The sequence below is a fragment of the Larimichthys crocea genome, chromosome XI (genome assembly GCF_000972845.2).
Source record: "Larimichthys crocea isolate SSNF chromosome XI, L_crocea_2.0, whole genome shotgun sequence".
Taxonomy (NCBI): domain Eukaryota; kingdom Metazoa; phylum Chordata; class Actinopteri; family Sciaenidae; genus Larimichthys; species Larimichthys crocea.
This window is the reverse complement of record NC_040021.1, coordinates 14,305,083-14,326,056: the sequence shown is the minus strand read 5'-3', so window position 1 is coordinate 14,326,056 and position 20,974 is coordinate 14,305,083. Positions and strand designations below refer to the sequence as shown.

At 41.4% G+C, this 20,974-nt stretch overlaps 3 protein-coding genes across 3 annotated transcripts; 1 reads left to right on the top strand and 2 right to left on the bottom strand.

Annotated features, from left to right (window-relative positions):
• Window positions 1–1,526: 1,526 nt before the first annotated feature.
• rps29 (ribosomal protein S29) lies at window positions 1,527–2,553 on the bottom strand. The gene is made up of 3 exons (XM_010738129.3): window positions 2,397–2,553; window positions 1,876–1,975; window positions 1,527–1,640 (listed from the first exon to the last, which is right to left on the bottom strand). The coding sequence occupies exons 1-3, from the start codon at window positions 2,507–2,509 to the stop codon at window positions 1,632–1,634; spliced, it is 222 nt and encodes a 73-aa protein (XP_010736431.2). The 5' UTR covers window positions 2,510–2,553; the 3' UTR covers window positions 1,527–1,631.
• A 1,996-nt stretch (window positions 2,554–4,549) lies between these two features.
• mgat2 (alpha-1,6-mannosyl-glycoprotein 2-beta-N-acetylglucosaminyltransferase) lies at window positions 4,550–8,224 on the top strand. Its single transcript, XM_010738128.3, has 2 exons — window positions 4,550–4,729; window positions 6,278–8,224. The coding sequence occupies exon 2, from the start codon at window positions 6,523–6,525 to the stop codon at window positions 7,933–7,935; it is 1,413 nt and encodes a 470-aa protein (XP_010736430.1). The 5' UTR covers window positions 4,550–4,729; window positions 6,278–6,522; the 3' UTR covers window positions 7,936–8,224.
• Window positions 8,225–13,609: 5,385 nt separating this feature from the next.
• On the bottom strand, window positions 13,610–20,552 carry wdr20b (WD repeat domain 20b). Its single transcript, XM_010738127.3, has 4 exons — window positions 20,252–20,552; window positions 17,344–17,526; window positions 15,771–17,210; window positions 13,610–15,464 (listed from the first exon to the last, which is right to left on the bottom strand). The coding sequence occupies exons 1-4, from the start codon at window positions 20,498–20,500 to the stop codon at window positions 15,408–15,410; spliced, it is 1,929 nt and encodes a 642-aa protein (XP_010736429.2). The 5' UTR covers window positions 20,501–20,552; the 3' UTR covers window positions 13,610–15,407.
• Window positions 20,553–20,974: the final 422 nt, after the last annotated feature.

Here is a 20,974-nt window from a genome sequence, read left to right as displayed (position 1 = left end):
GAAAAGAGGTAAATGCTGAAGAATATCTGAATGCTCAAATGGCATTTCTTAGTGCAATAGCAATTTTCACTGTCCCTGGTCTTGATTTGTGAATGTGAAGTGCTGCTGCCATCTAGTGCTTCACCCTTAACCTCGTAAATTCTAGTTACAGTCTATGTGGATCTGCAGAGAACCCCACCTGACTGTGGAAGTGCACCGATGACAGATTAGAGAGCACAAGACATACTCTGAGCACTTCTAAGTCTGCAGGGCAACATTTAATAGGCTGGTGCTTGTGCTGAGCTTACTTAATATTTCAAGTTTTGGTATCCTAGGTCACAAGGCACTAAGCAATTAGCCACACTACAGGGGATCTATCAGATTTCATCCACTTTGAACAAGACCAATATGTCAGCGTGTTCTCAGATGTGAGGGGGGAGCAAGTCGTTCCATGTGAATGCACGCTGACTTGGAAATTAATCAATTGCTCTTTACTGCGGTGCCATTTATTATCATATGTACAGCTGCAGGGGACTATTACTTCATTTCTTGTGAAATAGCTCTTTAAGGGTTGTTAATGAAGAAATGTGTGCCTCAAAGTTGAGTTTCTACATGATATACTTGGCATCTTTTCATGTCACATCAGAGCAGTTCTTCTGTTACTTGTACTTTTCCTCTCCATCAGTTTTGTGCACTGGTTTCCAATGATACCACCCCCGGATACTACCTCCCCCGGAGTTATCCATTAATTATACAAATGCGTACACAAATGAACCCAAATAATGTGAACAAAAACACCTTTTGGACATGATCCTACACAATGTTTCCTTAAAATAACTTTTTGTTGACTTCGCAATTACTTGGGGTCGTTTAGAGACCAGTCCAGGTCTGGCAGGTGTCTAACATTTTGTACATGCATGCATACACCGAGGAGTAAACATACTCCACATCTTACAACAGAGCAACACCCTGGCATGGAGCCCTGAAAACTAGTCAAGTCAACATGTTACATTTAATGAGTATATTTATGGTAGGACTGTTGCATTTTTATTGTCAGTGTAATTTTAAAGTTTATGTATAACCCCAAAGGAGTTTCTTTATCCATGAGAGTTTAAGGGATTAGACAGGTTGTGTCCAGTAGGCACTTTATATTTAAGCCCTCATGTGCTATAAACTTAACAGATCCAACTATTATGTGAGAATTAAAACTTTACTTTAAACTTAATTTAAACCTGTCATAAATCAAATACTTGGTAGAGTTAAGAGCACTTATTTGATCATTTATATTTAAGTATATTCCAACTTCAAGGATGGTAGGTAATCCGATATGAATAGCTAGCACATCATTTCTAAATGATGTCCGTGTATAAATATTGTAATTTAGTTCAGTGTATTAAACCTTCAACTACAAACTTGTTTTCATTGTGGTGTTCACATCATTAAGTCGTTCCCCTCCGTCTTCCCTGTATGTTATTACCACTACATCACATGGAGAAGCCAATGCATGCATCAGAGTGAATAAATAAATAAAAACACTGTACATTAAAGCTTGGACAAAAAAACACATTTATTTGCAGTGCTGAATTATCCCATCTTGGCTCGCCTTCCAGGAATCCAATGACCCATCTGAAGAGGTGTTAAGCGCAAGACATCTAGTCCAGCTGTGTGAAAATAAAAATCAAAGATTAGTTAAGGCGAAATTATATTTATCAACAGCTTTATTAGTACACATTTAGCCACACAAGGAACTGAAAGTAAGTGAACCACGAGTGTGTTGTTGACTTTTTCTGCAAAGATGTGCTACAAACAGAAAACTAATCAGTTTCACAGCAAAGTTCAGAGCCATAGTTATGAGTACAACATCAGTTCATTGATAAAATGCACAGGACTACTTACCTTGACGAAGCCGATATCTTTAGCGTACTGCCTGAAGCACTGGCGGCACATGTTGAGCCCGTATTTACGGATCAGACCGTGTCTGTTCGAGCACACTCGGCTGGAACAAAAAGTAAAATTGGTTAGTTTGCTTACATTTACATGAAAGTGTCAAATGTCCACAGCCGTCACTCATCCACACGGACGCTGCCTTTCTCTGGGGCATCACTGCTAACCCTGAGCAAATATTTCAATTAGTTCAAAATATTTCATATGTACTTTACTCTAACCGACCTCACGGCTCATATCTGAAAAGGTTACCCGCCTTTTAGAGACTCAACCACAGAGAGTGAGCGGCTAACTAATCACAATGCTAACGCTATCGTTAGGCTGCATCTCCTCCGCCATGTTAGCTCCGCGGCAGCCTCCATGCGGTGACCGCTTCCGTCATTAATTTCAAAGTTTTGAAAGCCGCAAACACCTTAAAACTGCCCCGCTTCAGCACACATATCGATAAATCACATAATTAGTTCAGGACTGACCAGGATCGGGATCCCTGACCGAATTTTCTGGGGTGACTCCAGTAGAGCTGCTGATGGCCCATCTTGTCTCTCTCTCGCTCGAGTGTCGGAAAGGAAGAAAGACTGCAGCGCATGCGCAGATGAATCTTTCAGGCGGCGTGTTTCCGGATGTGGAGTTGGTGTGTAACGCCTCCTAGTGGTAGAAACTACAAACTGCGGCAGGTCCAGGGACAGCCTGCTGGTGGCGTTACAGTGAACTCAGTGAGTGGAGGCATCTAAGTGAATAAGAACGTATGGATACACATACTTTTTTTTTTTATTAAGCAAAATACCAAAATACAAACTCTCAAAGAGGACAATAATATCAGCAATACAGAGAGAAAAAATAGTACAGTGCTGAGTGCAAACAACAGTTAGATTAGATTAGATTAGATATGCTTTATTCATCACACCATGGGGAAATTTACTTGTTACAGCAGCAGAGGAAAGTGTAGCATACACTACAGAATTAGAACAAAGTAGAAAAGGAAAAAAAAACAAAAAAAACACAATAAACAGACATAAATTAAACAGACAGAAATATCTATAACCTACACAATAAACACAAAAAACAATCAACCTTCAAACAGACAAGTACTAAGGGTAAAAGTGGCATGATATATAAAAAGAGTATTGTAATGTAAAGTGACCATAGTGTAAGAAATATTGCAGAGAAAGTGACCATGATACAAATAACAATATTAAACATTAAACAAAAACACAAAAACAAATAAAATAGAGGCAAATAAATAAAATACAGACATACAAGTTCGACATAAACAGAGCAGCGAAAGGTAATTTCAATTTCAATATGATGATTTTGGCATACTTGTTTAGCTTTTTAAGTGATATCTTAAAATATATCTTGAATTCATTAATAAAACAAGAATAGGAAGGTTTAGAGTTTCTCCATTTTGATATGGATACACATACTGTAGCTGTTTGTAGTGAAACTGGGTAAACTGAATAACATATTAAAGGACAGGAACTACAGGTTGAATATGAGAAAATATATTTTTCATATGTTCTGTAAGTTTTGAATAGGTCTAATTTGGAGTCACATGTAATTGTGACCTGAAACTGGACAATATTTCTTAAAAACAAAAAAAAAGTAGATCGGTTGAAACTCCAAATGGATTAAATAAAATATGAGAACTGATACTTCAGCCCAGAAAAATGTCATTCTTTCTTTCTTGATCACCAACCCTATTTTGTATTTGTGTTAGGAATGATTGATATTACGAAATATTAAGATATATTAGTATGTTTGTTTTTTTTAAAGTGGCTTGCCTACAATTACCTTAAATAAATGAAATACCTACTACTGGACTAATTGTTTATTTTTATTAGTACTTGATCTTATCTTCCTTACATTTTTTGATTTTACTACTTACTACTAAATCTTTGTAGACAAATTCCTTGTATGAGAAAACCTACTTGGCAATAAACCTGATTCTGATACAAGAAAAGGATATCATTTCAAAATATAATCATTGCTCCTAGTAGGAGATGCTATACATTTACAGGCACATAAATTATCTGTTCATATTTCTTACTTGCTTTCAAACGACTTTGAAAACAAACCATTTATTACATCTAAAACGATACAGGAAAGAAAAACAGCACTTTTGTGTGCATCCTGACAGAACTTAGATAAATACCTCTCTAAAGAATAACAGATGTTTTATCTGTGCCTCTATATTGTTGCTGTTATGAAAGATCTCATTAAAGAAAAACTGCTGCTGTAAATGAATAAGACATGGAGCTGCTGCTTAGACACTGAGTGATGGGACAACTCATGCAGTATATAGATCACTGTGACAGCAGCACCCTTTGTGATTTAACCAGGATATATGTTCTCATACACAGCTGTAAGCCTTATATTCACATCAAATCATATAAAGCAACGATGCTCTGGTTTGTAGCTTAAGGAGACAGTCATTTGTGTGTAATGACCAACTTAACTGCAAAATTCAGTTTTAAGGTGGAATTCCAATTTTAATGTCTACATGTATATATTACCCGTGGTATGAACTTGTGAAGCGCTTAAAGGTATAGTAAACCGATTCCACCCTATAATGAGCCAAACATAGGCTGCCAGCAGCAGGGATACATGATATTTAGGGTGTCTTGGGTGCCCCCCGCTGGACCAGTGCATTGTGGGACAGCGGCAGACAGTATTTGGGGTTTTCTCAGCTAGCTGCTGGTAGTCTGGTCTCGTTTCCATGCATCCAGCTGGAAGGTATGGAGGAGAACGGGACGCCACCGTGCTAATGTTTGTCGTTGAAAGGACCGCACGGCTTGTCTAGATTTAGGTGAGTCGTGTTTACACGGGTGTCTGTGGTGCGCCATGGACGGTGTTGTTGTTGGCGAGGTTTGGTTTTGGACTGGGGAGGTTTTGCTGCTTGTAAGTTGCTAGCCGTGGAGCTAACTTACTGTTAGCATTTTCGGGTTACGCTCGCTGTCAGTTTAAAAAAATAAAAATAAAAACAAATGAAGCTGCGACGCTTTAAAAAAAAATGCTGTTTTCGTGCGTTACGAGAGCATTTCATATCAGTGTGTGAAATAACGGTGACGGTATGTTGTCGATGAAAGCTGTCGCTGGCTCGGTGTGCTTTGACGGCGGCCAACACAAGGCAGAGAAAAAACTAACGGTCTGTAGGCTGAAACATATTTACACGAGCAAAGACACGGATATTGTGTGGATTAAATCGAAATAAATATAAATAGAGCGGATAAAAACAGTACTTTCAGCTGCAGGACGGACGCTTGACTCGGATTTGGCGAGCTGCAAGTGTTATGGAAACCATTGAAACCGTGTAGAGACATGCTCACTGCAAACCTAATATCGCCTTGCTTTGCCTTTTTTTTTAATCAGCCATTAATTACTGTCAGTGTACATGAAACATTACTCTGGTAGAGTGCATGTTTACCGGTAGCAATTAGGTTTACTTTATTTAGTTTTGTAGCAGCATAGGTATTCATTATTATATCATGTTAGTGTTGGTGATCATTCACTTGAGGAGTCTTCTGGCAGGGGAAAAGACAGATGACAGGGTCAAGTAGGAAGCCAGAGAGACCTCTAATTTAATAACAGAAGAAAAGATCGAGGTCTGTTCAGCAGAACCGGCTAATCAATATGAATAATTCGGTTAAGGAGAGAGATTTATGCAGGGGTAAATATAGAAGTATGAAGAAATAATCAACTGATAATATAATCGAGAGAGAGAGAGCACCAGCCTGAAGCAGGCAGACATGCATTCAGCCATGATTGTGGCTTTGGTGATACTTTTTCATAGTGAGCAGTGTCCTTTTATACATATATTAAATGAAATCATTACTGTTGTTGTAAGTGCTCTTCCATTAGAGCTGGGTGATTCAGCAGAAACATATCATAATATGATATGATTATAGCTTCACACCGCACCTCAACATCTTCATGAGCTATTGGAGTTTTCTCAGTTTATTGAGCTGAAGCAATTAGTTGATAGGCAGAAAATTATTAAATTGGCCAATTTTGAGAATGGATTAATTGTGTGATTTGTTTATTAAACAGAAATGCTTCTGAAAAATTAGGATTTGCTTATCTCTGGTGTCTGTTATTTTAAGGTCTGTGTAAAGTGAGAATAATATGTATTTGGAAAGAAATCTCAGAATTGCCTTTAGACTTTAAATGTAATATCTGCTGGACTATCCATGAACAAAACATACATTTAAAGTCGTCCTTGTGTGCTCTCAGCACTTGTCTTTTTTGCATGCATTTGCCAAACTGTGATATACAGCATATTGTTTAGAAATTAGACTGTGATAGTGATTTCAACCATATTTCCTGGCCCTAACTTTATTTATTGATTTTCATTTAGGTGGTTCATGCTCGCTGCCTCCCAGCAACGGTCATGCCTTATGGAATATTCATCCGCCATCAATGACATTCCAGCAGGATCCATGTTTACAACAACAGTTCATTTTGCCAATAATTAGCCTCATAACAGGTTCTTTTTAATCAGGCTTGCTCCCTGCGAAAACCACACCATCACAGCTGCAAACCTGTGCTTTTTGTACCACTACAATCAGCTTCTCTCCCTTCGCAAGAGGCTGACCCCCTATCATGAGATTCCGAATCTACAAGAGGAAGGTGGTGATACTGACTCTGGTGGTTGTCATCTGTGGCCTAGCTTTCTGGAGCAGCGGAAGGCAGAAGAAGAACGACAGCGGATCGTTCCCCAAGGAAGTGGAGACGGCGAGGAGAAGCAGCAGCATTAGCAGCAGCAGTAGCAGCAGTAGCATCAACAATCATATCCAGGTGCAGGCCACACCTGCAGTTAGCCGGGCACCTGTTCCACCGCCTATTATACAAGCAAATGACACACACCAGGAAAAGGCAAAAGAGAAAGAGAAGATACTCAAGCCAGAAGTAGATAACACCACTCTAGTATACCGTGGCATTGTCTTTCAGCTCAACTTCGACCAGACAATAAGAAATGAGGAAAAGTTTAAGTCAGCGCGGCAGAAGGACGATCTGGTTGTGGTGGTTCAGGTCCATAACCGACCAGACTACCTTAAGCTATTAGTGGACAGTTTGAGGAAGGCCAGGGGTGTGGAGAGCATACTGCTGATATTCAGCCATGACTTCTGGTCCCCTGAGATAAATAAAGTGGTGGCCTCTGTTGACTTTTGTCAGGTACTTCAGATTTTCTTCCCCTTCAGCATCCAGCTGTACCCCCAGGAGTTCCCTGGACACGACCCCAGGGACTGCCCAAGAGACATTCCCAAAAAAGACGCCTTAAAGCTGGGTTGCATCAATGCAGAGTACCCTGACTCGTTCGGCCACTACCGTGAGGCAAAGTTCTCCCAGACTAAGCACCACTGGTGGTGGAAGCTGCACTTTGTATGGGACAGAGTCCGGATTCTGAAAGACCATAAGGGTCTGCTCCTGCTGATTGAGGAGGACCACTACATGTCACCGGACTTTATCCATCTCTTAAAGCTGATGTCAGCTCTCAAAAGGGAGCAGTGCACTGACTGCGACATCCTCTCGTTGGGGAGCTACAGCCACATCGGCTACTCCAGCAAAGCAAATAAGGTGGAGGTGAAGGCCTGGAAGTCCACTGAGCACAACATGGGGATGGCTCTAAGTAGAGAGACGTACCTGAAGCTCATTCAGTGCACCGAGACGTTCTGCACTTACGACGACTACAACTGGGACTGGTCCTTACAATACCTGACTGTGTCCTGCCTGCCCTCCTACTGGAAGGTCATGGTGAGCGAGGCTCCACGGATTTTCCATGCCGGAGACTGCGGCATGCACCACAAGAAGGCTTCCTGCATGCCGATCAGCCAGAAAACCAAGATAGAAAACATCTTACAGAGCAGCGGGAACCAACTGTTCCCAAAGAACCTCCTGATAGCAAAGAGATTGCCAGCCAACGGGGCCGGAGGGGTGGCCCCACATGTGAAAAACGGGGGTTGGGGAGATATCAGGGACCATGAACTCTGCAAGAGTTATGTTCGATTACAGTGACCTTATTGCTACTATTATATATTATTGTCTCTTTTGCATCCTCCTATAAAGAAAAAAAGCCTTTTAAAAGTAAATCTTTATGGACTATTCTTCATATTGCCTGTTTTATTGGACTGTTCCAAATAAAGACGAATGTTGGATTTTTGCTTCTTTAACACAAATATGTCTTTATGTCAAATTATTTAAGTGATTCCTGACAAGTATGCTTTGTTTTGTAAGCTGTAATTAATAATACACTAAACAATATATTGTTGTGTTTTCCCTAACAAGCCTTTCAGATTGGTGTGCTTTATGGTATCCGAAATGTAGAACGTCTCTAAATCGTGGTAAATTGGGAAGAGCAGACAAGCGCTCATCAGGGCAGTCATAAATTTGGTGAATCTGTGGATTTAGCAATCCCACTGTGCATGCATAATTAAGTTGAAGATATTTATATCACATACATTTGCTGAGATCAAAGGAGATCCTTTGGGACACCTTGTTCCATTTAAATAATCTCCCACTTAGCTTCTCTTCAACAGGTTTTCTAGAGCACACCAAGAGTCTCATTACACCTGTGACTGCGGAAAGGATGTCACCTTAGGTACACAGCATTAATAAACATTTTAGGGCACACAGTAGAAACAGTGTTTGATAGAGGGAATGTGTGATCAGTACAGGAGTTTAAATTTTGTTGCAATACATCACTGTCCAGCTCAACACTAAAGTGTAGAATTCGGGTACCTGTATCTTGCAGAGATTTTGATTTCACAGATAGATGCACACAACGTACCGGGAGAGATCCCAAGACACCGATACAACTTTTGCGTTCGTGCTGTTGCTGTTGAAGATGCATTTACATTTTAAGTGCTCAGGCCACGGCTCAGTATCGATGGTTTCCGCTGAGTCCTGTGCTCAGTGGCTTCTCTGCCGCTGCATTGATTCCCCCTTCCCCCCCTCGGGCAATGTTTAACAATCAGTTCTGCACACTGTTCAAAATTTGGAATAACTGCAATGTTATCGCTGACTGGACTCTCCATACAGCTGATATTAAATTCATCCTCTAGCAGACTCAGCTGGACATACACAACATAAAATTCCTAACATTGCATTAATTAAATATGACCTGCTAAATGTAAGTCATATATCCTTAGCTCAGTTATTTAGTTACACAAACACTCAGACAGAGTAGCACTAATGAGGCCTAACAAAGCCCCCTCTGTGACAAACAATCTCTGCAGGGTAAGAAGTCTCATTTTATTTCATATGTGTGAACTTTAATTCCTAATGCGGAGTGAAGACGTGACTGGGACTGCTGTGATGAGGTCATGTGACTGGCAAATTGCACAGCTGCTCCCATGGTGGAGGCCCAATTATTGGGCTCACATCTCAAGGGAAACACGACTTAGAATAGAATTGAGAATAGGAGGAAGTGGCACTGTGCTCTTGATTCTTGGTGACTGGTGATGAACTGACGCTGGAGCCCTTGAAACCCTAATGTACGTGGGCCAGTACTGCCCACTGATCAGTAAACCTTTAACATAAAAAAATAAAAAAGACAGATGAATAAATTCAAAACAAATAGAACTATTTTTATCTGACAGCCAGGCTGAAGTGGGTTAAATACAATTATACACAGGGCTAACCATTGCTCTGAATTATTTACTGTAAAAGTGGATTTTCATTCGTCTTTACCAACGCTCCGGTATGAAAATAATAAGTTGTTGGAGCATGCAATGAAAACCCAGTCTGCACAGCGTATTAAGCATGAACCTTGGAAGTTTTCAAACCATGAGTTATTTCAATTGATAGTATAATAAATACACAAAACAGTATTTCATCCTAACCCTTTTATAAACAGTAACTCCATGTTCAAAGCAGCTATCACTATTTCTGTGTTAATAATGCATGAAATGTGTGAAGAGTCATTCATAATTAAGAACTTGTAGAGAAATATCACCTGACCCTGCAGTTTAGCTCAGTTCTGTTGAGGGTTTTAATGTCTTTAAGCATTTTGTTTTGTGGTTTTCCAGCCACAGCTTGATTTGTTTTACTCTCACAGCTTTCATAGTGTTATTGTCTGCTTTTAGTTGATAGCTAACTGCTAATAACCTGTTACTTCCCTGCTCTAATACTGTCTTCAGGAGTTGGTGAAGGAGAATGAATATTGGACTTAAATATACAGCAGGTGTGCAGAAAGACTCTAAAACGAATGCCAAGGTTGCTCCATAAAATTGGGAGGTGTTGACAAGTGAGTTTATATCAATGTACAAGGTAATATCTCAGTGTTTTATTTGCAGTTTGTTTCTGCTATTCCCAACTAGCTCAAAAAGGCAGTTAGTCTGAGTTTAAACATTTGAGTGTGACTATGACATTGGTCTGTTAGTGCAGTAGGTTTAGGCATTGCAAATCCAGTCACCTTTGCATCCTAATATGCTGTACACTGTGATGTTTTGTCCTTTCTCTATTTCCCAGAAAAACAGGTCTCATTTTTTCACTCAACAAGGTTTTAGGTATAAAATTACCCAGTCCAAGCTTCCCAGATGCCAATTGCCATGACAGCCATTTTAAAGAAGGGTGCTTGTATTCCAGTGGTCCTTTATGTATCATCCACTTCACGAGCCCTGCTTCCTAACATAACTAATTCCTTCATTTCTAAACTCACTCCATGTCTCAGTATTGGGTTAAATCAAGGTCCCTGTGGAATTTGTGAAAAACTAGGTTAATTTGATAATCTCCATAATCTGACTAGACCCGTTTGTTCAAAGCAGATCTATTACTGACAAAATGAGGAAGCCTTTTCTACTTTAATTTAATTGTATGCACTTATTTTCCCAATCCATGATCCTAAACTGTCAAGTTTTTTCCAAACGTTTCCAAATGTCCGAACGCTGCTCATTCTCACAGACCGTATTAATCATTCATAGCCATTGCACATATTGCTAGGTAAACAAAACTCTGAGTCAATATATAGAGGCATGCATACGAAGGAATTGCATCACCCAAAAGATGATTAAAGCAGGACCTCACAGAAGCAATGGGATTCTCTCTCAATCTATTGAATTTCTATCAAGTGCAACCTATTTCCCTGAGGATGCAAGATAAATAGCTGTTTTCTAAGCTCTTACTGTATGCTACAGTGGTTGGATTGCTATTCAAATGGCCAGTAAAGGGTGGTTTGTATATTAAGAATCAATGGTTGATCGGAGATAGAAAACAAAACAAGAGTGTATATATTATAGTCAGTGTGATGTTTTTATGTCAAACATCTTCTCAAGCACCAATCCTGATTGATACCTGCTCAGCATTGATGCGACAGGGGGGGATCGGACAGCCAGCCAGAGCCTGTCAAGTGTTGAGTGACACCCTGACAGGATGATTGGGCCTCTGCAGCCGTCTGATCACACTCCCCACCCTCTCCCTCACTGTCATGCCACAGACCACTGGTTTAATGGCACTGAGTGCTCGTATTTCTTCTAAAAGTGACTCATGTATTATGGAGGAGCAGTTTTATTCCCCACTTGGAATATAAAATATATATGAAGTAGTAGGATGAAGAAATAGGAATGCATTTGTGAAGACCGAGAGAGAGGTAGAGAGAGAGAGGTAGAGAGAGAGATAACATATACATTTATAGACAATGTTTTCCTCATTTGATCAAGTGATTGCTTTTATCAAAGGTAAATTCACTTTATGGTTGTGAGGAATTCTCATGCTTTCATTTGTCTAAGCAACACTGCCACCTAGTGACCAACTGAAACCCAAGCGTGCCCCAGAGTATTCATTAGGCTACAATATAAGCAGTGGTAAAAGTGTTCAGATCCCACTGTGAAAATACTCCAGTACAAGTGTGAACAACACTTATACATTTATAGTACTCATTGTGCAGTAAAATGGTGTCTGTCAGTATTGTTTTTGGATTAATATTACTGCTGCATTAATACCTATGTTGCATTTTACGGTAGTTACGTATGATTACTTTAGTGCAGTGTTTTGGAGGCAGGTTTGTTCCTAAGAGACAATGTGGTAGAACAGGTTAACCTCTGATCTGCACTTGTTTTTCAGATAGTTCCTGGGATACAAAACAACAAAATATTACAAGAAATGTAAAACTTTTTTTTTATTATTATTTTGTATTTTAAAGTACATCCTATGATCTTTTTTTTTAATCAAATGTTGTAGTATTTTGGTAGTATAATGTGTTTTTTTTATTCATTTATTTAATTTAAACAGAGACAGACTACAGAGGTCACGTACCACCAGTACCATAATTTGAGAACCAGTACATTAGTTTGTAATTACCTGAAAATAAGAATTGTTATGTTTTTGTTACCTTAGAATGAGCTTTTTATATCTACAGACGGTCCTCTTCCACAGAGTCCACTGTGTTGAACTGCCATGTTTCTACAGTAGCTAAGAACAGACAAACTAAAAACAGGCTCTAAAAAGAGCCTTTTGCATTTTTGTACGTTTCATGGCCACCATAGTTTTCTTCTACACATTAGGAAGGAGAGGCATCAGGTTTGTAATCAGCAGGCCACCAAATCCTACACACTAGTCCCACTAGTTTTCTCCCCAATAAAGGAACGCATAATCCTTTATTTTAATCAGTAAAATTGGGAAGTAAACATAATGTAAAAAGTAACGAAAGCTGTCAGACAAATGTACAATATTTTCATAAGAGAGAAGTATATGGTTAATAAAATGGAAATACTCAAGTACAAGTACCTCCAATTTGTGCCTGAGTAAAGGGCTGGAGTAAATGTACTTTGTTACATTCCACCCCAGGGCTGCCCTGTCAATTTGGCAACATGTTACTAATATATAAGACTTCATAAAAAAAAAAGTGTGTTTATAAAATACACAGCCAAATCTAACTCATAATTCATTCTTAATACTATCTATACCTGTGTTGTGTCTATGAATGAGCGTGTTCGTCCCTCTCTGGTTTGTTGTAGCCTTTATACCGGCCCACCCACACAGGTGTTCTCAATTATCATGCCTAATTAGACCTCTTGATTCCAGCTGTGCTTGATTGACATCTCCCTCACTCTCCTGTCACTTAAAGGTGCATTTTTGTTTCCCTGCCTACCTGCTCGAACACAACAAATAACACACTGTAACTCTTATCAGTATATGAATTTTAATTTGACTCCACGGCTCCAGAGTGGAGGTATAATTAGGTAAATGAAAACATCTGTGTGGCAGGGTCTTTAATAACTCTGCCTTCCTCAGACTGACAAAAAAAAATAAAAAAAATCAATTACATGTGAATGTGCTCCTGGCTTGAACGAAAGAGGTGACTCAGGACTAACATTATCATAGATATACAAATGCAACTGATGAGCTCCTTTGCTCTTGATTGGATCAGCAATTGGCCTTTATTACAGTTCCTTTAATTCCTAATGATGTGGAATCTGATTTAATTACCAGCATTATCAAAATCAGCATCTCAGAGGCATTTGTGCGGCCACTCTACTTCTTTGTGTAACAGAATGGTAAAATGTTCTAATGGCAGCATACATTCGCTGAGCTAAATACTAATAATAATGCAAGTGCTATGCATATGTTTGACTGCCAGGAGAGCGATACGAGTCCCGCGTTGCCTGACCTCTGACCTCATGTGGAGTGCAGCATGTACATATTGACTTGGCAAGTGCAATACACTCAATAAAGTAACACAAATGGAACAATGTAATCTGTCAAAGCTGTTTTAATTAGGCGTCACATGGAGGAAAAAAGGCTCCCACTGTTAAAATCCTCAGTCTTCCTATTGTGGGTGCTTGAAAAAACACACTCACCTCAAGCATTTATTCCACCAATCGAGTGCTGACATAAGTCAGTTCAACACAGTGTCAAATTGTTTGTTCACAAGTTCAGCATCAAGTTCAGTTATTACTCACAATGGCAGGACTCGACAGATGTCAGCCCTGTCTGCAGAACATGGTTTGTCAGTCTTATTTGTTAGTTAAAGTGAATTCACACACATGTTGATGGATGAGACTAGTGAGGGGGGGAACTATGCCGGCGTTAGTCTTCCTGTGGTTTACCTGAGCTCGGAGTGATGGCTGAATTAGACCGCTGCGTCTGCGCCTATCTGCCTATGTTGTAAAAGGAATCTGCAGCGACAGGCTAGCTAGCATTCAGCACTACCTGTTAGATAAGAGGATTTCATAGACATCTCCTATACCAAACATTTCATTAATAAAAATACACCTGAATTCTCTTTATGTACAACAGAAAAGAAACATTTCACCTGCATATTCAAGATTCGTTTTTAATATTATGTATAGACTTTCTGTATTAGAAATATCACTATTTTCTGAAATGAGGATCTTTGAACTAATGTAATAATGATCATTTCACCCATAAATCATTGAAGTACAATATTTACATATAATACAGAGCCCATTTAATCTGAAACAATATTAAAATAAATGTTCAATAGATACAAAGGGTTTTTTTTTTATTCTATTTATATTTCAACCTTGTCAAGGAGTCCTTACACACTCCAAAAATGTAAAGCCATTCTCCTCTAACAAACTATTAAGTGCAAACAATTTTTTTTCCATATAAAAAACTATGATTGCAGCATCCAGCGTTGAGACAGAGGGCGATAACAAGCTGTTTCCCCGCCCCGAGTGCTTCCAAAGTTGTCTTCAAAATATTTCGCCTGTGTTCCACCGTCATGAATTTAAAAAAAAGAAAACAAAAAGAAACAAAGAATGAAAGAAAATCTGTGCAAATTCACTCTAAAGTGTGATAACTCTGATTAAAAGATTTGTAAAGGAAGTATAAAAAGAAAGAAAGAAAGAAAAAAAAAAGAAACTCCAGTCTCTCTTGAACGGGGGTCCAGAGAGGACTGGGGCTGCACAAGGGATCGCCCAGGAAGTTACAAATGAAAGAGACTTGGCATTGGGGATATGCTGCTGCTCCAAAACAATCCCTCATCTTATTCCCTTTAGCTGTGAATACATCTGAAGAAACAGAACACACGGGGAAGAACGTGTCAGAATTAAACCCACACACACACACAAAGAAAAGTTAGGATGAGGCGTCACCACAACGCTTACAGCGTGTCTAGTCTTTAAGATCTACAGGCACAGAAGATTGGGTACTAGAATTTGTTATTTTCAGACTAGACGCGACTTGATATGACCGTCTAATGGAACAATGAGTCGGTCGACCCCTTCCATAAACCTCCTGGACGATTTAAAGCTTGTACTCTTACTTCCGAAAGCACCCTTTTTAACCCCCGGACAAAAGAGAAGGGGGTTTGAGTTTCTAACCCTGGCTTGGCCAACGTCGGTTATTGGTTAGAACATGAGCGGTAACACAAAGAGAACTGGGTGGGTTGTAGTGATGAAAATGAAGGTGACACTGGAAGTCATGTGGTGTGTGACAGTGTGTGAAGAAGCGCTGCAGGGCCGTGGGGCCTTGGTCATCCCCGTCTCTGTTGCATGGAGCTGTCATTAGCAGCACCAGCACTGGGGCTATACTACTGTTCCACTGGGGGAGTTGGCTGGGTTGTTTTGAGATGATAGCAATCCCTGTGGAGAGACAGATAACACACATTGATAACAAACAACAGTGTTACTTGAATGTATTAAAAGAGGCAGAATAGTGAGGCCATGAGGTTTACTGTCGGAGAAGATGTGCTATTAACCATCAAAATGCTGAGGGTTTAGTATAAATCTCGCGTGAAACAACCAAAAACCTTTTAGCTGTGCACAGTGGCGTTAACGGCTTCTGAATGCAGCGAGGAGGAAAAAAAAAAAGAAAAGATGCCTGTACTCAAGACAATGCATGTTAAAGAGGTGTCACATGACAGTATCCTCGGGAGGCCTGTCACTCACCACTTTCCCAGGCCTAGCCCATGTGCAAACGAAGCCCTCCTGACAGGCTGTTACCAGACAGTCCTCAAGGAAGATTAACACAGTGAGTCTCTCGTGAGCGATCTTCTTGCACACCAGCGGCTCGAGCAGTGGCACGTCCTCCATGCGCGGGCACAGCGTGGTGCCCAGAGTCTTAGCTACCTCCGTTTTGGCCGTCCGCGACGAGCTCAGCTGGTTGAGCTTGTCGCTGCTCTTGCTGCTGATGTGACCCATGCTGTGGTTTCGCTTGTGGTCCTTCTCGTGGCGCTCTTTGCGCGAGTCGTGTAGCGACAGGGTCGCGAACTTGCTCACGCCGGTGGCGATGAAAGCGCTGTCGATGATGCTGTTGCCCTTGGTGGTTGTGGTGGTGGTGGTGGTGGTGCTGCTGTTGTTGCTGCCTGTGTGACTGTTGGGGGTGCTGCCCCCTGTTGGGGCGGAGGAGTGTGGCAAGCTGTTGGACCGAGGCAGGGTACTAGGGAGGGAGTTAGCTGGGTTGCCACTGGTGCTACTATTGCTCACAATGTCTTTACCATTAGTGCCACTGGGGTTAGTGGTGGATACAGTAGTAGTAATAGTAGTAGTAGTCGTAGTAGTTGTTGTTGTTTGTCCAGTGGCTGGAGGGCTTGTGGCACTCATAACATTAGTGTGAGTCCTAGTGCGGGACAAAGGGAGGTGAGGGAAGAGAATGTCCTCTGTTAGGTCCCACAGACACAGCTGGGTATCCTGGCCCACTGAGCCAAATCTGTAGGTCACACTAACAGGCCTACTGTCTGTAGAGTTTCTCTTAGAAAGACGAGAATGAGAGCTGTTCGCTCGGTCTCTGCCTGCACCAAAGTGAATCTGCTCATGGAAGTCCTCATCACTACCGCTAAACTCAGCGGGGGGGTCACCGTCCTCCACGCTGGTGGTGCAGTGGTCAAACGCCACCACGCTCACCCACGACTTGTGACCGTGCCCCCGCGCGATTACTCTGCAGTCCGAAAACGACCACACCGTCACCAGGTCGTCCTCCCCTCCGGCCACGATATATCTTCCGTCCGGGCTCCAGCACACGCACAGTAAGCCGCCGAAATAACTCTTCATTGTTCCGTGGAGCTCTGCGGCGTCGAAGCCGAACACCCGCAAGAAACCGTCCTGGCTCGCACAGGCCAGGAACTTGCCGTCCGGGGAGAAGGCGAACTCATTGAGCGCCCCTTCGCCCACTGTCCAGCGCAGTAACGGGTTGCGGGCTGACTTGCTCTTGCACGTATGCACAGCGTAGTTTTCACCCTGCTTGAGGAGCTGATAGTGAGGTGCCGTGGTCCCACAGGTGTTTTCCACGTTGTACAAATACATGCTGCCACTGGAGTGAGCCACCAAAAACAGGCTCTCTGAACCGGGAACCCATCGTACGCACGTTACTCGTGACTTGTCTATGAGCCTCTGGGGGACAAATAAACAGAGAAAGAGAAAAAAACAAAGACACTAGTTAGCTAGTTATTCCATTATTTCACTAAGAGAAGACGTCTGACAACTGTAACAAGCAACAGAACGTCAGACGCTGACTGGAACTCACCTCTTCATTGAAGAGTTTGCTTGTCTCCTTCTTTATTGGGTCTATGAGCTGCACCTGGCCCGCCGAGAAACCCACCAGCAGGGAGACGCTCTCTGCTGTAGCTGTGAGGGGGTTGAAGTCATGACACGTGGGCTGCGTTCCTTTGTATATCCTCTTGTCTATGGGCTTACTAAGATCGGCAGCCTGGAACGATGAGAAACACACACACATTAGTATTTATGGTAATTAGGTAATTTTAAAAAAGTAGCTTTTGTGTGTGGTGTCAGCCATTTTGGCGCCGCTCAGAAAAGACAAAAGGCTGTGATTGTGATGTGACACTTGGCTCTCGTTTATTTTGTTTCAAACAAAACCTAACTGCCATGTGAATTAGATTTCAGACATCGCCTCTCCCTCCAAGGTGACCTCCACAGCTCTGCACTTCTGTTTATCTCGCTGCTTTTTCCTCCAATGATTTCTTGTATGGGAAGATTGACACATAATTCATTCATACTTCAGCCTCAGTAAAGAACATGAAGACTATAAATTACATTTGATTCTCTCAAACACCACCAGGGGACAACTTATCCCAGATCAGAGAGCCAGGAATGGGGTCAATTTCACTTTCAGTCTACAGAAAAATAACACTTTTTTTTCCTCTTTCTAAAAAGTGCCAACTCGATGTTCCCTGTGTATGATAATAATGAACTGTGACACATGGAAAGTCATTATCCAAAAATAGGCAGGAAGACCAGCCCGGGCTGGACAACACGTGTTAACTGTATAGTCTGTCTTCCAAAAGGAACACAACTCGATTTAAACCAATCAATGAAATTAAAAATTATTTCCTGTAAGTCATCTAGACATGTGAGACAGTCCTGTGAGCTTAAATATAATAATCACAGTCATCATCAATCATTAGTAGATCTTAAGGGGACGTGAGTATACAGACGTGACAGACAGAGTTGCTAATCTGACAGGCATGTATTTAGCACTGGCTCAGTGAACATGTGATATCTTTTATGCTTTATCGCTGAAACGCTCCTGTGGTCTATTTTTGATGCAGTAAAAAGAGGCAGAAAGAAAGCTTAGATCTAAAACTATAAAGAGTCAGTGCTGTCAAAGTGAGGCAGCTCTAAATAAAACAAGAATCCCAGGCAGACTAAAAAATGTCTACCAAAATATCTGACACGGAATCGCTCTATAACGAAGCTTGTTGAGAGACGGCGTGAGTATTAAGTTTAAGAGTGAGCGGTATAAACAACCTGATACTTGCTTTTGTCTTGTTTATTTGGTTAGAAATAGTTGGAATATTGCCGGCCAAGTTCAGCTGCTCAATGAAAATCCACACAGCGGTAATTAAAATCAAACACAAGCAGAGTCTACACTACTGGCTGTATGTACGACAGTAACGTTTTGTAGGTCAACTCGGCGGGAGAAGGGAATGTCCAAAATCTGAATTATAGGCGAGACGGTCAGTCACACAGACAGTGTTTCTCCACCTAATGAGATAAGTGGGTACGCCACACACTGATGTCGACAACTTATCCAATAATCCCCATCTAGAAATCAGGCAGCATGACTTCTTATTCCTCTGTAGTCCCTCTCGGACTTTCATCTAACAAATAACTCCCTGTTGTCTGACCCACTCTCATTTTTCCGTGCTATCAGAGACTGCAACAGAGCCTCAGATGCCAGCTTGGTGATGTTGGAATATTTGCAAGGAGGGAGGAAGATGACAGAGTGACTTAATTCAATCAAGAGTGTGCAATGAAGAGGCAACTCATTAACATGTGAGGGAACAGCCAAAACATCACCAGCGTTTTTGCATTTGTATCATGTCTGCAATCTAAGAATGTAAGCCGAGAGAAAATGCATCACATTTCACCTCAGCATTCAAGTCTATTCACCACTGGTCAGGAATGTGTACCAAGACATCTAGGCTCATTTGTATATTAAATAAAAGCCTAGTAACTAGAAGAAGATCCCATGTTTTGTCAGCTACACTGGCTGCTACCTAATATGCAATGAAACTGCAAAACTGGTTGTGCCTGAGTCAGTTTTAAAAGTTGTTTAAAATAGTAACAATAAAAAAAAAAACACTACAGGAAAAAAAAAGTCACTTCCTGTCACTACGCCGGGAGATTGGGTGGGACCACTTGACCCCCACCAGGATTGGAGAAATAAAACACTGGAAAGTTGTGTCACATTCTGTAGGCGCTCCAGGGACGGGCCACATCACCAGCATGATCAGCCCTGTCAGTCACCATCCCCATCGCCTGAGCAAGAAGAACCAAACGTGGCTTGCTGCAATGACATCATCACAGCGTGCAACTAAAACCGTGGTTCACGTTGCATCCCATCCAAAACCGTGACAGCACAGTTGTGCACACATCATTACATCACGGACAACAAATCCAACAACACCCCTCAACTACCACTCCCCAAAGCTCACAATGTCAACACTATAAGGACACCGTGATAGAAAACACCACAGCTGACCCAGCTGTTGACAACCTGCCACCCATTTGTAGCACTGTCACGTAAATGAAGGAAGATAAACAAACACATCACGAGACATGACAGGACAAGGCTTTTTCTCACGTTATCTTTGGAAAAAGCTCATGTCACTGACTAATAACTCAAACAAACTGGCGGGCTCTGGAGCGCACACACACATAAACACACACAGACAAACAAAAAAGTCTGTCCGAGGCACAAACAACTACTGTGGCGATGTTAGCCGAGCATGCTAATTAGCTCCCAACTTAGCTCGGGTCTGCTACATGGCCTTGTCTTGACAAGCTGCGCACTTCAATGACAGAAGCTCACAGAGTTGACAGCCACGGTGCAACACGTTTGAAGACGCCAAATCAATGGGGCTCGCTGCCGAGACTGCGCGGGCTTCGTCGCTGCAGTCAGCGTTGTTTACCTTTCTCACGCCTTTGTAGATATAAAAGTACAGTTCCCGGCCCACATTGAAACAGATCCTGTCGCCGTTGCCGGACTGGTCGTTTACATTGACGAAGGAGACCTTGACGGGATTGGAGCCCTGCGAGTTGAAAGGCACCCTGTTCGGGCGGCTGTATTCGGAGTGAGTGAGGAGTTTGTAGACGCCTTCTCGTGTGGTGAATTGAGTTTTAATTTCGTTCATCTCCTTCCCTCCTCCCTCCGCCGCCATCTTGGAAATTGGCGTTCATCCTTGTCCGACCCCCGGATGTTACCGACAGCGCATGCGTCGGGACGGTTGAAGTCCTGCAGCCATGCGTACAAAGTCATGTGAGACAAAACCAGAAAAATAAACAGTGTTTGAAAGTAGTAAACGCATGATGTATATTTAATATATGTTTTGATTCAGTAATATATAACAAATGCGCCTGACAGACGACTTGCACCTATTTAATACGGTTTATTGCAACAAACAGCTGTAATCTAAGCTATTATCTACTTTATTACATAAACATAATATACTGTGTCTATTAGAATATTGGATATTCCCAAAGCAATTAAATTAAAGGACAATATAAAGTCCTAAATGTATGGAATATACAAGAAAGATATACATATACAAAAATAAACATTCATCGGGCAAGAAATAATTGTGCTGCATATATTTAGATTTAATGTGATTGTGTTTTTGCTTACCCCAGGGAAA

What these genes read in the sequence shown, in the direction of transcription:
- rps29 (XM_010738129.3), bottom strand. Translation starts at nt 2,509, where the DNA reads ATGCGCTGCAGTCTTTCTTCCTTTCCGACACTCGAGCGAGAGAGAGAC. An exon ending in GGTCAGGGATCCCGATCCTG is followed by an intron (nt 1,976 to 2,396) that starts GTCAGTCCTGAA and finishes TTTTTGTTCCAG; the next exon opens with CCGAGTGTGCTCGAACAGAC.
- wdr20b (XM_010738127.3), bottom strand. Translation starts at nt 20,500, where the DNA reads ATGGCGGCGGAGGGAGGAGGGAAGGAGATGAACGAAATTAAAACTCAA. An exon ending in TCTACAAAGGCGTGAGAAAG is followed by an intron (nt 17,527 to 20,251) that starts GTAAACAACGCT and finishes TCATCGTTCCAG; the next exon opens with GCTGCCGATCTTAGTAAGCC. An exon ending in GCAAACTCTTCAATGAAGAG is followed by an intron (nt 17,211 to 17,343) that starts GTGAGTTCCAGT and finishes TTTGTCCCCCAG; the next exon opens with AGGCTCATAGACAAGTCACG.
- mgat2 (XM_010738128.3), top strand. Translation starts at nt 6,523, where the DNA reads ATGAGATTCCGAATCTACAAGAGGAAGGTGGTGATACTGACTCTGGTG.